The following is a 16,776-nucleotide window of genomic DNA, read 5'->3' as shown; positions in this document are numbered from 1 at the left end:
TTCAAATAAAACTAACATGATATGAATCGGTGGGGGGTGGGGTGGTTCTTTTTCGTGATTTAGGTCTTGATAGCATCGGTGGTTCTTTTTCGTGATTTAGGTCTTGATAGCATCATCCCATTGTTGCAACTTCTCACACCTAAACAAGTACAACATGATACGAGTGATACGTTTTTTTCTCAGGAAAAAAAGGGAAATCAGATATATAACGTACCCAAAAAATAAAAAAAATTTCCTAAATTTCCACAGGTTACCCTAACTAATTGCATAAAACCTTTCAAAAGAGGAAAGGCAAAAAATTTATAAAAAAAACCCTAATCTCTTCAGGAATCTTAGTCACCCAACATCTATATAAATGGACCTGACTTTGTCACCCTTTCACTATATTTTACTCATCACCATAACAAGAACTTCCAACGGCATAAATCTCTCACTATTTCATTATATTCTTCTCATCACCATAACAACCTTCGGCTAGCTCTTCCCATGGATCAATCGTCAGGATTATGGTTTTATCAATCTCTCATGCCGAAGCCAAACTTGACAATTCAACAAAAGCTCATTAAGCGTGCATTTACTGAAATAGGTGCGGGCGACATTGATTACCCTATACAACATAGGCCCAGAATATTTGCCGATATTATCCAGTTGCTCTTTCACATCCCTTCATTAGGTCTGACGAGGGGTAGGTTTCAGAAAGGAGAACCCGTCGTTTTGGTGATCAAAGGAACCATTCCCATCTTTTATAAGGGCCATCCTTACAAAACCCCAATCAAAATATGGGTTCCATTAGGTTATCCTACGGACTCTCCGAAGGTGCGCGTGGTGGTCGAGGACCAAGCGATAATGTCAATCAAGTTACCTCATCCTTATGTCGACGCTGGAGCTGGTGGTCTAGTAAATGTGCCCTACATGCAGGCTTGGATCGAAGGACACTCAGAGAGAACTCTCACAGGTCTGGTAATTAATATGTGTGAATGTTTTAGTGTAGACCCACCCGTTCGACAAAGGGTGCCGCAGCAGCCGCGGACCTCGGTACCCACGTTCCCCATTCCGCAGCCGCCTCAGGAGCAAGAGATGCAAGAGAGGCATGAAGAAGAGAGGCAAGAGCAAGTGATGCAAGAGAGGGAGAGGCAGGAGGAAGGCAAGAGATGCAAAGGCAAGAGAGGCCGAGGTTGGGGTTGTGGTCTTCTTTGAATGTATTTTGTTCAATAGTTTATATTTTGTTTTGGTTCATGAATTAATTGTTTCTTCCTATAATTGTAAATTCAGTTACTTTTGGTAGTGAATTGTTTAGTTTTACTTTTGATTTTGACATAAACCCAAATCATAGAAATATCATTAAATTATACCAGAATTCTTTTAATTTCACGAATAATTCATTTAAGAATATGTAAAATCGCAAAAAGACTCCACTAGTGTAGTAGTTTGGAATATTTACTTTATGAGGTAAAGTCTTTAGTTCAAATTTTAACACCCGTATTGTGTGTGTGAGTTTAATATGCTACCATCGATTCAAAAAAGAACATGTAAAATCAACATACTATGTTGTTAGTAAAAATTTAAGGCTTCAAATCCTCACTTTCATTTTTCTTGAATGCTTTATTATTATTATTATTATTTTGGTTAATCAAGTTTGTCAGTTGTTGTGCAACTCATTTGGACATTTCAGAAGTTTTTTGAAAACACTGATATTTTTCTGCATTTTGCGGAGAAGATAACAAAGTAGGAGAAGAATAATGGTGAGAGAGAGGGAGAGAGGAGACGATGGTGTAGTTTCAACTTTCAATGTAGGGAAAGAAGGAGAGAGAAAAGCAGGTGATGTATAGAAGAGAGATGAACCTCGTACATGGTGTGCATTAATGTTTTTAAAAAGAAAATAGTATTTTAATCCTTGGATTACTCATCATCCAATGGTTACGAAAGACTGTCAAAATGTGTGGTTTTATGTGTGACCTCGATCCAAACCCCATGTATATACATAGGAAAGTGTGTCAATAAAAGTTCTCTGTATATGAATTTCTTTTGGTGGAGGAATTTCTCAAATAATTTTATTTGAGGGATATTATTTAGGATTTCTAATTAATATTTTTTAATAATCCAAATCATTTATGTTTTAAGTCTACATTCATAGACCATCCTTGCAAAACATTAGACAAATTAGAAACCGTTTCAACACCCAATTGTGTCTTATAAAATCAATGAACATGATATTTCAAAAAAGTATTAAAATTTCAATAACTCAATTCAGTGGTTAAATGCTATAGGAAGTGATTTTTTGTAGGGATGATCTTTGAATGATTATCTAAAAAATAGAAAGTTTGAATTAGTGAAATACAATGCGGAGTGGGCCGTATAAGAGTGTCCCTCAAATAAGCTTATTTGAGGGATCCTACAAAAGAATATATATATATGTATATATATAAATTTATGAGCTTCATCTCGTGATAATTGATGCTAGTGTCTCCTCCATCTTGTGGACCATTTTTATTATTAAATTTATCTCAATGAAAGGTTCTGCGAGATGGAGAAGCACTAGCCTAAATTATTAAGGGATTAACCACAAAATTAGAGCACGACTGCTGCAAAAGAAACAAAATCAACCCTTTTATTAGAAAAGAAAATTATTGTTTTATTGCTTGGGAGTGAAGAAACGAACTTAAAAATGTGTTTCATTTAGTCCTTAAATATCATTTTTTTTAAATATATTTTTTCTTTTCTCATTTGTACCCCAAAAAAAAAAAACCCCCCGAATTTATATAATTATAGGCACTGCATTTGGAATATTATGCAATGCAGCCCCGCCCCCTGAGTCAAGGCAGTCAGTGCAACTGCCTTAGGCCTCGGCTAAAGGGTGGGCCCCTTTTTTTTATTTTTTTTATTTTTTTATGAGGTCATATTTTGGTAACTAGTTATATAGATAGATATACACATCAATATTATCTTAAGTTGACTCCAATAGTGGTGGTAAGGTAGTGTGCATCTTTTTTAATTTCAGTTTTTATGTGAATGCATGGTTCTTTTTAGTACTTTTATTTTTATTTTTATTTTTTTATCTTCAATCATTTCTTATATATAAAAAATAAATGACATTCTGTCATACGCCTAAATTTTTTTTCTATGATATAAGGAAAGAAACCTCTTGGGGTTTCGACCTTGAGTGTCAAGTTGGGTTGAAGGGGGAGTGCATCACTGTGGTACCTGCTCTCGACAAAAGTTATATTTTTTAATATTCTAGACACAAGCACAAATAAATTCAAATGATTTTTCTTGTGTGTGGAGTTGTAGATACGTATGATATTCAATCATTTCTTATAGACAAAAATTAAATGACAATTTGTCGAGTCCTAAACTTTTTTCTATGGTTATAAAAGGTTCCATATACACACACTTACAAATAAAATCAAATGATCTTTCTTGTGTGACCTTAAAAATCTCATAATCGGCCTGATGTAATGGATTGGGTAATGGCTTCTAAGTCCTATAAGTAACATACTAGCCTCTATTGAAAACCTAATTTCCCAACTGGACCAAATCTTAATCCTTTCTTACCTAACTACTAAATTACCAAATCAGATCGAAATCGAATCTTCTTTCTTGTTTATAGGGTGAATATATATAGGGTTTTTGGTAGGGATGGCAACGGGTCGAGTAGGGGCAGGGTATGACAATACCATCCCTGTCCCCGCTTTCCATCCCCGTCCCTGTCTCCGAACCCATCCCCGTTTAATAGGTTTCGGGGAGTCCTCATCCCCGTTCCCTTCGGGGGACTATTCCCCATACCCGCCCCGAATCCCCAAATTTATTTGCATAAAAAATATTTATCATACATTTTAACATTAAATTTCATATTAAATTATCATTCAACACATCCAAATTAACTATAAAGTTCAACTCAACTATTCAAAATCACATCAATATGAAATTCCAAAGAAGATTAGGAAGAATTAGGAGAGGGAGGTTAATTTAGGGTTAAACATAAATATTATAATTATATATGTATTTATTTAAATATAAACATATATATTTTCGGGTCGGGTTCGGGAATGGGGACACCAATACCATCCCCTACCCATACCCGTAGGAGATTTTTCCAGTTCGGGGATCCTCGTACTTGATACCCTTTGTGTCCCGAAATCTCCCCCCATTAGGGTCGGGGACTCGACAGAGACCCGCCTCTGTTGGGATTTTTGTCATTCCTAGTTTTTGGGAAGTTATTTTCTGGGTTACTTTCAAATTTTTGTTTATTTTTTTAAGAAATAAAGTTTACCATTAGAAAAGGAAACATCTGGACAAAAAAAAAGGGGAAACAATTTTACAAAACCAAAAAAAAAAAAAAAGAGTTAATTATAATTTTTTATTTTTGGGAAAAGGATTTAGAGACAATTTTTAGTTTTTTTTTTTTTAAAAAAACTTTCTGGAAAAGGCTTTAGAAACAATTTTTTACTCGAAATTAGAACTTTTATAATCGTATTTTCTGAAATATGAAAACCTGTTCTTAATAGAACACCACCAAGCCGCCCCCAAATCAGAAACCTGAAAATTGAAGCGATGCGCAGCAGGACATTGCTTCCCGCCCAAATGACCGAGAGAGGAAGTGAAGCTGCCCAAAAGATTTACCATTTACGGCGTGTTTGGGTCCACTTGGCAATTTTGATTTCTTTTCTTGTTGAACTCGGAATGCTTGCAATTATTCCCTTTCAGACTAGGATTAGAAAACACAAACCAAACCTATATATATTCACCATATAAACAACAAGCTTCGTTTTCGATCTGATTTGGGAATTTAGTATTTGTGTAAGAAGGGATTGAGGTTTGGTCCAGTTGGGATTGGGAATTTAGGGCTTCCTGATTCGAATTAAATTGAGGAATTCGTCCGTTCCAGGGAAACAAAATCCAAACTTTGCCTGTAATTTATTCCGATAGTTGAATTATCTCACAGGATTCATCGAACATGTCGAGAAGAGACAAGGCTCGTCCTTCAAGCTCCAGGAAGCGTAGCCAAAAAAGTAATGATATTTTGTTACGTAGATGGGCTGGTAGAAAACCTGTACTTGCTGCTGGTGACGATGAGGGCTATGAAGAAGTGCCTCGGCCATCGCAACCAAAGCGACTTTGCCATTACCTAGAAGTGTTGTATGAGAAAAGGTTCTTCCTTTCGAATTTTGTTTTGTTTTTTCTTTTTCTGTAACTCACAGGGTTGTCATGTTGAATTTTCTTCGCAACAAATTTTGATGGGTTTCTTTGTTTTTGTTAATGAAGAGGATCCAACCGAGAGGAGGCACTGGCTTCAATAATTGAGGTGTTAACTTGCAGATTAGAGAATGACTATCTGGAAGAGAAGTAAGCAAATTTTTATTTTATTTTCACAAATAAGTATTCTTGTTTTATTGCTTGAAAGTTGGAAGTATAACAAGCACCTTTGTTTTCTTGCAGTTTTGCTAGCTTTCTATACAGAGGCTTAAATTCCCTAAAAATAGGTTCTTCTAAAGAGAAGCAGCTATCACTCCATGTTATAGGTTTGTCTAGCTCTGTCAAATAGCACATTTATGTGGGTTTCACATTTGCCTTGTAATGCTTATGGGTCTCATTTTATCATGATTTTAGGTTTGCTGGCCATAATCATTTGTTGTGAAGATAAACTTTCTGAAGTATACAGAGTGTTGCTTCCTGTACTTTCTGAGTCTCTAAAATCTGGAACCACGACATTAAAGGTAGTTTAATACGCTTGATACGCACCTAAATTTTATTAATAGGACTTCTCCAAAATGTCTGAATCTCAGACTAAAAATAATTTTATGCAGATGTTGAATTGTTTGGCTATTGTGGGTTTTTTTGGTTCAACTAACTCAGAGGAGACTGAAGGAGCCATGCAAATTATTTGGAAGTTCATTCATCCTGAATCTGTCAATGACGTATGTGCACCTTTTAATTTTTCGTTTGGTACAAATTTTTTTTTACTTCACTTCACCAGTCCCTATTTAGTTTCTCAAGCATTTAGGTTATAAATTGTTACAAATGGTACCAAATTTTAGAATAAAGAGCTGAAGTTGGTTTTCTTTTTTTAAAACTTTTAGGTCAACACAAAAAAGCATTCGCCAGAGGTTCTAGTTGCTGCAATATATTCTTGGCTGTTTCTTCTTACAAGCATGGAGGGATGGAGACTCAGCCACAACTCTTGGAATGGGTAAAATGTTAACTCAAAATAATCAGAAATTAAAATTTCTTTTTCCAATTGTAACCTTTTATCAACTAAAATATTTTCTAAAAAAATTTGTGCAATATTTAAATAGTAGTTTTGAATGAAATTCTAAATTATTATTATTTTTTAGGATAAGGGACATGGATGATAAATGCTATCTGTTTCTCTCTCTTTTTTGTTCCAGAAATCTTTTACTCCATAACTTGAATCATGTGTCATGCATATCAATCATCGATGATCCTTGTAGATTGAATTATGTTGTTATAGCACTGTTCTAATATGAGCAAATTGATACAGGGCTGTTTGCTACTTCTCAAACCTATTAGAGCACGGTGATAAATTAGTGCGTGTAGCAGCTTGTGAAGCGCTGGCCTTAATATTTGAAACTGGAAATCTTGATAAGTTTTGGAAGGAAGCAAAGGATCACGGCAGCTATTCACATATGCAACAATCACTGAGAGAAAATGTTTTAAAGAAATTAAAGTGTCTTTATGTGGACACTAGAAGTGAGAATATTCCAAGAAGTGAGAATATTACAAAAAAAGTCTGCGAAGTTGTGAATTATTTTGAGGTAATGGTCAATTTTATGTTTTCTTTTTTTCCTCTGCCAGTACATTAAGATAAAAACCTTAAAGAGTGATTGGTTCATATATCAGAGTTTTCAATGTTTGGGAACATCTTTAACAATCAATGGAAAAGATCTAAAGTTGTCATCATGGTATCAAATGATTCAGGTAATTGCATGTTTTATATTTCTTATTATTATTTGTTTATTAGTTTCAACGTTTGATTGATTTGCAAAGTTTTCTACTTACTGTTTTTTTCTGTTTTGAAAAATATTTTATCAACAGTTGCAGTTTTTGAAGAATTTTCTAAATGATGGATTCAAAATACATATGAAGGTTGGTTTTCCTTCTTACTGATTTTCTCAGCATTCTTATTATTTTAAGTAGGAGTAACATTTTTTTTTGGGACAGGGAAATGAGAAACTTCAACATTTGTTTGAATTCAATCCACGTAGAATAAAGAATTTAGGTCCAGAACTCTATGTATCTACCACTGATAAGGTTGGTAATCTCTCTGTATTTCTCTTAGTTTGATTTTTGCATCATCTTTGATAAATCTTAAAGTTGAATTGAAAGTTTGTCAAATATATCAATGTATGTAGAATTTGGGTAGCACATTTCGTTTCTTTTGTTTCATATTGGTGATTTTTTTTACTTTTTTATATAGTGGTTGCTGAACTCAGGATATTTTTAGCACATAATTTTATTGAAGATATATCAACCATCATAGTTCATTGTCTATTGATATTTGAATCTTTTAAATGTATTGTGGTCAGTTTGAGGCATTATTGTTTTAATCCCCATTAAACTTAAATTTACAGATTACCGTCCGTTTCTTTTTACCCGAAGAAAGAAATGCTGAAACACTGACGAAGGAAAATAAAAAGAAAGAGAGAGTTTGGGTATGCTTCTATTTCTTTTGTTACATTTGGAGTGTTTTCTCCATAGGGCAAAAACTTTTTGGGATGAATAGATAATTCCAAAAAGTAGTCCAATCCTTGACCAAACTGGGACATTTGCACTAACATTTGCATTATGTGCAGAGGAATTCTCTTCTGGAGAAGGCAAGAACACAATTAATGAGCAAGCATCGTCGCATGTCAGAGGTAATACTAGCGCTACTGTCTTTTTGCTGACAGTTTAACCATCTTGCAGTTATAAAAAGAAAATCGTGTATATTCCCCAATAGTGCTTGCCAAAATACTACCTTATAATGTTGGGAGTACTTCTCACACATTACTCTTCTTTCTGCAGGAAATGAACTGCTGCGACTATGATTGACGGTGGAAATGAGCACTTGCCCGTTACGTTTCATGGGTCTTATTTCTACACTACAGGAGAATTAACCATTCATTTTGGGTACAAGAATTGTTGTATACTTTATTTACTAATAATACAATAAAGATATCTTCCGCTTATTATTATTATTATTTATCTGTCGCTTTTCATTCATTAAAGTTTATATATTCAACCTAAGAAGAATTAGTGGATTCTTAAAATGCTGAAGAAACGGCAGTTGAGCTTGAGACAATAAAGTCAAGCCATTGTGACGCTTCCGTGGAAGGAAGTAGAGAAAACGTAGAAGATATATTTTAACTTTCGCCTTAGGCTCTCCCTTTGCTTTGGACAGGCCTGTCTGTGTCCATGTTACACTTGGACTAGCTTTTTCAACATATTTTCAAGATTAATTTAGATATTTAGTCCGTCTCAATCCCATTACACAAACATCTGGGAACCATGGGAGAGAGATCTATCAGTCTTCTCCCTGTCTTCCCCTAGTGGCATACATCATGAACTGCGTAATTATTAGTTAACCCCAATTCATACATATTCATTACCTTAAATGTACCAAGCCTGCAAACTAACCTTTTATCCAGACATAACGAAAGATTCTTAGATATAACGGATATGTACAATACGTTTCTCACAATAAACTCGTCGAATGTTGGTTACCCGATCAATTATTGTGAGAAATGTTATATGCATATGTCCGAGTATAAGAATTTTTCGTACATAACAAGGCGTGCATGAAACTTTCTTCTATTAGTTTAGAGAATACCTATCTTAGGCCTAATTACAGCTGCAACAAATCTTAGCCTAAGGGGAAAATATGTTATCACCACAGGAACATTTCCACACCTGTGGATAGTACTCGTTCTCTTCCAATGCCATCGCTCGGACTGATACTTGAACTGGCATGCAAGGCTCGCACTGGTTACACTTTAAATAGCAAGTAGCCGGAAACGACCCTCTCCTTCCCTTTTTAACAATCCGTCGAGGCGGCTCACTCGGCATTGGCATCCCAACAACAGCCTAAACAAAATTGAAACATGGATATAATATTTCACATTGCACCAGAAAAAGAAAAGGGTAAAGAGCAAAGTTACAGTGCAAAGCGTGGTATGAACTCACCGGTGAAGGTGACGGAGAGTTGGCTAAGTTACTCGAGTGAACCAAGCAAGAGGAGATGAGCATGGTGAGCGAGAGGGCAAATATTAACGTTCTGGGATTTGCTTCTTGTTGCATTTTTCTCAATTTGTTGTTTTTGTGAATTGAAAACCAACAGCACAAAACTCTCTGGGTTTCTATAAAAGCTTATTTCTTTTCTAGCTTTTTTTTTTCTTCTTCTAGTTAAATTGAAATTGTTGAATTGGTCCGGTAGGGTGAGTGAGCGTGATGTTGCAGTGGTTGAAACATTTTTCTGAAGTAGTCAAGATGCTCCGCACGTGTTAGTTCTGAGAGAAGCAGGGTGGTCACGTGCACATGACAACACACACCATGCTGGTTTGGTATTTTTGAGAAGCAGAGAGGAATTCATCTTGAAATCCAGCCGTTCATGTTTGATTCTTAGGCACTGATCAAAACTGTCTATCATTAACGTTCATGTCAATATCTACAACCACCCAAAACCCACACATTTGGGGAGATAAGAGGAAAAAGTTAAAATAAAAAGTTTTAGGTGTATCTAGTGAAGATTTTAAACTAATAGGATAAAATTACAAAAGAAATTTTGCTTCTGCAACCACAAAAATAACGGAATGAATTACAAAGTTGTCAAAATTACAAGAAGACAAATTGTCCTGCAGAGCAGTGTTGATTACTTTGACTGGCATTACACCTCCTGGGGGCAAGAAGGGACCTATCTGACCTGAAGATCTTCTATATCAGTTAAGAGAACTGTGTTCTCAATTGAACTCTTGTTCACAACCAACTGCCCACATGCTCCACTTATGTCCTGACCCATTTCCTTACGAACTGTTGTTCGAATGCCATAAGTACCTCGTAAGATTTTCTGGAAACTTGATACTTTCTCTTCGTTACTGGTGCTAAACTTACTCAGATCACCAATTGGATTAAAGGGTATTAGATTAACCACCTGTGTGACCGGAAACAACAAATGCAACAATTATTTATTGGGATATGATACACAAAGATACACGCACACAAAGAAGGGAAATAGAAATTCATCAAATGCTGCCAGTGCAGAGATCAAAACACACCACTTGAAATGTCTCTAGCAATTTCCCGAGCTGGTGTGCATTTTGCTCTTCATCATTCACTCCATCAAGCATTATGTACTCAATGAAGATTTTTTGCTGACTGAAGATTAAGGTCTACAGTGAGATTCTCTAGGATAATGACAGTCAAACTGTAGTTGTAAAGACACAAAAGCTAAAATAATTTACTAAAAGCATGAGGTATATCAAAATTTTACGTGTTCTTTTGATATTCTTGTAGTGTATCCATAAGCTTTACTAAAGGAAAAGCTCGAGCTGCAGGCATTATCTGACAACGAATTTCTTGTACAGGTGCATGTAGTGAAACTGCTAAATTCAGTCCTGGAAGGTCAATATGAAGCTTTTTGATAGCATGAATAATGCCAACCTACAGAAGATTAGATGCACAACTGATAGACCAGTAAGCCAAACGTTTCTAGCACTTGAGAACTATTTCATAAGACTACTGCAACTATGATTCATTTCCATGCAACTGAAGACTTAGGAGAGCTTTGTACTATGTAGTTACTTTACATCTGCCATATAAAAAGAAAAGTGGCAGGGAAGGGATTGCATCTTAAGTTTCATCCATGGAGGTCCCCAATTCAGGTCATCATAGAAAAAAACAAACTATGTAATCATATCTTCAGTTAAAGGGAAACGCTTTACCCATTCTGGCCCACTGTAGACAAAATATCATGAACTAACAAGAAGAAAGAAAAAAAAAAATTACAAAACCTTGATTATAGAAGCATATAGAATGGTATGAGAAATTTATTAAATCCATCATATCCAAAGGCCTGGAACAATATAATGGTCTAAGTTCAGTTAGTGACTTCCAAGACAACTGTAATAATGGTGGGAATACATTTTTCATGGACAGAACCAAAAGAAATATGATATAACTTTAACCAAAAGTTGAGATTAACCGTGCTTATCATCAGTGTTTTAGTCTATAGCTAATCTCACTTCTCAAAATAAGGTTCCCTCATGAAAGAGTCCCTTGAATGGAAAATCAAGTAGCCAAACATAAAGCAGCTTTCTAAATAACTTAATTGCATGAAACCTTAACTTGATGCATTTCCAGAGAGGAGGGGGGAATTTTCTTATGAACCCTTTGAATACTGTTTAGAAAGAGAAAAAAAAATAAGCATAAAGAATCTTATACATAATAGCAGTTTGCAATGCGTACCGTGGACACAGTAATTTTCTTTGGCGACAAATGAAATGGTGGTCCAGTCATGACATGAATCGCTTCCACCAAGGCACCATAGTTATTCAATGGTTCCCCCATTCCCTGACAAAAGAATCAAAGTTTTGAAAAGAATCACTTATTTCTTCCACATACATAACATATCAATCCAATAGAAACAAACAAATAAGCAAGTAAAGATAAAAAAATTACCATGAAAACAACATTGCGTATAGGCGAAATACGAGAAGCATGAACCAGTTGCTCCACAATCTCCCCCGAGGTCAGATTGCTCTTAAACCCCATACTCCCAGTGGCACAGAATGTGCAACCCATTTTGCAACCAACCTATTAACATCAACAGAAACATTCAAAAGCAAGCATTTTTAACAAAAACCAAAATTTCAAAACTCAATACCTGAGATGATACGCACAAGGTGGACCTCATTCCACCAGGGCGGGGCTTCCCATTGTACTTTCCCAAGCGGGTATCGTACCTCATAATCACAGCCTCCACAAGAGCCCCATTCTAATATAAAAAAACAACAACAATGCGCAAGTCTCTCTCATTTAAGCATTTTATCAAATGGGCTGTGTGCAAAAGGAGAAAAGCGCATACCTGTAGCTTTATAAGGAGCTTGGTGGTAAGTTGGTCTGAGGAATCCATGGCCGAGTGGACGCAGGAGGTTAGGGTTTTGAACTTTGAGGTTAGAAGAGGGTACGCGGCGGAGGGTAAAGACGGAATTTGGTCCAATTGGGCGTCGGGGTTTTGGATCACCTGCTTCCATATGTAAGGCATGAAGCTGGGTTTGACCCCGGACTTTTCCAGTTCTGATTTCAGCTCTCCCGCGTCGAAGATTGATCGAAACGACATCGTATTTTTTCCACTTTGCATAATTTTGAGCGTTGGCTGGGTGTTGCAGTGGCGAAGACGAAGCGTGGCTTATGGCTCTGTTGTGAAATCGTGCATGGAAAAGCGTTTGAAGAACTCCGAAACGACGTCGTGCGTACAACTTTTACTTATAAATATTGTCCTTGTGATATGATGCTCAAAACGCCGTCGTGGCGAACTCTAGTTCTTAAGATTTATGTGCAAATATATTGGAAAGATATAATAAATGAAAATAATCGAAATGACGTGTTTTTAATCGTACAAAAAATAACATGTTTTTAATAAATTAACGTGTTTTTAAGAAATGTTAGGCTAGTTGGTTAGGGTAGTGAGTTTATTCAGTTCACCCAAGTTGGAGTCACCCTCATATTAATTTAGAATAATTTAAATTATCTCTTATATTTATTATTTAAAAAAATGATAATATCAAAGCACACAAAAACCTAAAACATAATAAATAAAGAATTTGAACTCTTTTTACATATAACATTCACTTAGAATTTTAGAAAATGGTTTATTTCTGTTGGAATTTTATTTCACAATCAGAAAAGAATTATATATGATATGTTATCTTCCAAAATATGTATATATTTGACAAGGCCTATAAAAGTGATGTGTTTGACCATAATACTACATTTGTGGGTGTAGGTATGTGTACAATAATAAAAATGAGAAGTGCTAACTATTTTTCCTTTTGTACGTTCTTTATCATTTGCTCATCATGTAATGTCCTTTGAGGCTCGAAAAATCTCTCATCTAAACTACACTTCAAACTATTTCGATCGTTTAACATTGTAAAATGGAAAGGAAAATGAATAAGGCATAAGGGTAGTCGGGAACTCAGCTAGCATTCTCCTTTGAAAGTTTATGTATTAACGAGTGATTACTAATCATATCATGATGAATGCTAATGTTTTGTTTGGCATGCTAGATTGGATCGATTGGATCCTTACTTCTTTTTTTCTTTTCTTTTTTGGTTGAAAAATTCTAGAATTGCATTTATAATTAAGTCAAAAAAGTTACTAGCCATAAAAGGGTCAATACAAACTAGCCATAAGGGACCGTTACAATAATGGAGTCTGGAGAAATCTAACATCAAAATTAAGACAATTTGGTGCGTCTCCACTAACGATCTTGCAAGACTAAAGAAACTCTGGCATAGGCATCCCAACTAACATTGTAAATTCATAAAAATAAAAAAGAGATAAAACTTGAAATCAAACCAAAACAATACAAATAAAACTCTCACAAAAAAGAGGTATTGTTGAGAGTGTTTGTCCCACATTGAAATGTTAAGGGACCTAGCTTGGGTTTATAAGGAGTTGAGCTACTCTCCCCATTGCCAATTGATTTTGGGGTGGAACCTCAACTTCCTTCATGGTATCAGAGCAACTCACGTGTTGGGCCTAACGGCCACACGTGCTCCCACGCCACCCAATATGTGTTGTTCACGTGTTAGGCTTGAAAGTTCGCCACACGTGCGGGGGCGTGTTGAGAGTGTTTGTCCCACATTGAAATGTTAAGGGACCTAGCCTGGGTTTATAAGGAGTTGAGCTACTCTCCCCATTGCCAATTGGTTTTGGGGTGGAACCTCAACTTCCTTCATGGTATCAGAGCAAGGCTTCACGTGTTGGGCCCAACGGCCACACGTGCTCCCACGCCACCCAATATGTGTTGTTCACATGTTAAGCTTGAAGCCTGAGTTTATAAGGAGTTGAGCTACTCTCCCCAAACATACAACATATGCAATGTTTCATTAACATGAGATCAAACTCAAACCTCAGACCCCTTCAAACCTAATCTTGGATTCGAAACCCTAATAACCTCTTACAAGGTTTTAATTTGTCTATAGGTAGGTGGGATATTAAACCCCGGATTGTTTGTTTTTAGTCCCGAGCAACCCCATTTTAGTTTTTTCCTTTCTTTTGTCTTGCAACTAATTGGTCCAAATCTGTCCATTTTAGTTTAGGTGGGATAATGACATTGCATTATTGACAACTTTGACAGAAAAATCCAACGCCATTTTGGGCATGGTTGTTACTTGGTGCTTGGTTTGCAATTGTAGGAGCACACAAACAAACATTATGACATTCAAATCTCAAATCATCCCAAATCTAAATCACTGCTTTAATCATCTCTCAAAGTTTCAATTTCACCAACATTAAGAATCAAAATACAATATCATTGATATTGAACATAAAACTCTTACGAGAAGTGAACTGCGTCGTTATGAAGTAAGGTCCAATTTTGAACTCTTTGATGATTCAATGTGGCCTGGAGGAGCAGCAGAAGCACCACCTTCTTCCTGGAAGCTACGCGAACGAATAACTTCCGGCGGTGTTCGACGAAGAGATGAGGCCTCTAAGACATCATGGCCACTCGTCAAGCGATGGTAGCTAGCATGAGTGGAGATGCTCTCAGTAAAGGATGACCGGTGCCTGCGTTGAGGTCTTTGCTTCTTGATGGCGTGATAAAGATAAGGAATTAAGCCTTCCATTTTGTGGCTGCCTAGATCCATCGCTCAGTTCGCCTCTTCTTTCTTCTTGTCTTGTTGTTGCTGACCACAAAAAATTATTGGAGCTCTGCCCATCTTTAAGAAGGAAGGACTTATTCTACAACTTGTCTTCGCTGGCAGCTCATATACGTGTAATGACGTTTTTACCCTTTGTTTATCATAAGATACCGGGGTTTCTTTGCGTAACTCAGTACGCCACATGCATAACTAGCTAGTCTTCGGTCTATTTCATCTCGATTTAGGTGGAACATGATTCAAGTTCAACTCACGTAAATACGACCGCGGTATATTTGGAACATGATTCAAGTTTAACTCATATAAATACGATGATGATATATTTTTGTGATGTATTCATCTTAATAGTGGCTAACTCATTATAAATACATACGTAATTTTGTTACAAGTGAATTATTCTAAAAATAGTTTTATAAAATATTTTATCTTTAAATTCATAAAAATAAAAAAAATTCCATACACTCTATGACTATAACGTGGCTCCTTCTTAATCCTTTGTTACATCAATTGTATAAAATAAAAACAAGCACACAAGACAACCAATCTCAGAATCTACAGTTGACCAATGTTTGCTTTCAAACTTTCAACCTCACCAACATTATTAACAATTAAAATACATTTTCATTGCTCAATTAACATTCAACTTTTACAAGTACTGAACTACAAGCATTGAACACTTTGCTCTTATACCAAAAGGAAAAACAAAAAATCAATGAAATATTATTCGGATTGAATCTTTCATTTCCCTTTAGCCATACCCACATTAGAGATCTGGTAAGGATAGGAACCCATCTTTGATGATCCAATGAGCACTGAAGGAGCAGCAGAAACACCACCTTCTTCCTTGAGGCTCCGCGAATGAACAAATTCATTCGCGGGCCGCTGCTCAAAGAAGGCAGCAGTACTAACAGGAGGCTGAAATTCGGATCGTGTCCGGCGATGAGAGGAGCCCTCTAATGAATCCTGGCCACTCATAAGGAGATGGTAACTGCGGTTGGAGGAGTTGCTCTGAGAAAAGGACCTATACCTGTGTTGTGGCCTTTGCTTCTTCAGGGCATGAAAAAGAAATGGAATTAAGCCTTCCATTCTGTTTGCTTGGTTTTGCCTCTTCTTTCTCTTCTTCTTGTCTTGTTGTTGTTGATAATAATTGATCTAGCTCTGGTGCTTTTGAATCTTGATATAATGTCCTGGAGAAGCAAAGACTTATATACTACCTTGCTGGGAGGCACAACGTGAAGGAAAACGGTGCAAGTGAGGCAGGCAATATATGTGAAATGACGGTCGTGCCCTTTGACTATGGGAAAATATTGTGCTCTGGTTGGGGACTTGCGGGTAATTTCAATCCGGGTTTTCTCTGAAATGTAGGGTCTTTGACTTTAACAATACAAAAAAGGATAGCGTGTCGTGGGACAATTGGCGGCTTTGTGCTTTTTGACTGAGAGATGCATATGTTGGCATAGCTAGCTTAGCTACAATGGCGTAATCCAAATAAATCCAGTAGGGTTAGGCGGCTATACGCGTAAAAATCAAATGGATTGGATCGAAAAGGATTGAACAGATAAATCCCACTACCTAAAGAAGGAAAATTTAAATATACTTTGCTTGACCTAGTATTATTTTCTTGACTTGGTATTGGGGGCTTGGCAACTTTTGGCACCATGAACTCGTGCTTGAACGAAGTTAGAACAAAATTAAACAACTCAAAACTCATTTGGTTTGTTTGTTTGTGTTTTTTTTGAACTTTTTATTTTTTATGAAAAAAGATTTACGAAAAAAGGAGGTTATCCCATTTCTGAACCAGGCATACCAAGACCTCTTTTGACAACTTAGGGGGTCTTAGTCCCTTTTTTTTATTTTCTTTGACTTTTAGAACACAAATTTTGGTTCATCTTTCTTT

At 36.2% G+C, this 16,776-nt stretch overlaps 4 protein-coding genes across 4 annotated transcripts; 2 read left to right on the top strand and 2 right to left on the bottom strand.

The window, feature by feature from the left end:
- LOC18768099 (protein ELC) lies at positions 526–1,197 on the top strand. Its single transcript, XM_007200819.1, has one exon. The coding sequence runs from the start codon at positions 526–528 to the stop codon at positions 1,195–1,197; it is 672 nt and encodes a 223-aa protein (XP_007200881.1).
- LOC18767809 lies at positions 4,390–8,202 on the top strand. Its single transcript, XM_020570504.1, has 13 exons — positions 4,390–5,148; positions 5,263–5,343; positions 5,437–5,519; positions 5,608–5,714; positions 5,805–5,915; positions 6,078–6,187; positions 6,500–6,773; positions 6,859–6,936; positions 7,054–7,104; positions 7,180–7,269; positions 7,590–7,670; positions 7,812–7,874; positions 8,023–8,202. The coding sequence occupies exons 1-13, from the start codon at positions 4,955–4,957 to the stop codon at positions 8,047–8,049; spliced, it is 1,350 nt and encodes a 449-aa protein (XP_020426093.1). The 5' UTR covers positions 4,390–4,954; the 3' UTR covers positions 8,050–8,202.
- LOC18767608 (dual-specificity RNA methyltransferase RlmN) lies at positions 9,624–12,455 on the bottom strand. The gene is made up of 7 exons (XM_007201079.2): positions 12,077–12,455; positions 11,876–11,986; positions 11,671–11,805; positions 11,458–11,562; positions 10,484–10,653; positions 10,269–10,368; positions 9,624–10,144 (listed from the first exon to the last, which is right to left on the bottom strand). Exons 1-7 carry the CDS (start codon positions 12,350–12,352, stop codon positions 9,908–9,910), a joined length of 1,134 nt encoding a protein of 377 aa, XP_007201141.2. The 5' UTR covers positions 12,353–12,455; the 3' UTR covers positions 9,624–9,907.
- Positions 15,346–16,079, bottom strand: LOC18768278. The gene has a single exon (XM_007200571.2). It carries the CDS (start codon positions 15,963–15,965, stop codon positions 15,618–15,620), a length of 348 nt encoding a protein of 115 aa, XP_007200633.1. The 5' UTR covers positions 15,966–16,079; the 3' UTR covers positions 15,346–15,617.

The sequence above is a fragment of the Prunus persica genome, chromosome G8 (genome assembly GCF_000346465.2).
Source record: "Prunus persica cultivar Lovell chromosome G8, Prunus_persica_NCBIv2, whole genome shotgun sequence".
In the NCBI taxonomy this organism is placed as follows: domain Eukaryota; kingdom Viridiplantae; phylum Streptophyta; class Magnoliopsida; order Rosales; family Rosaceae; genus Prunus; species Prunus persica.
This window is presented reverse-complemented; position numbering and strand designations above follow the sequence as displayed.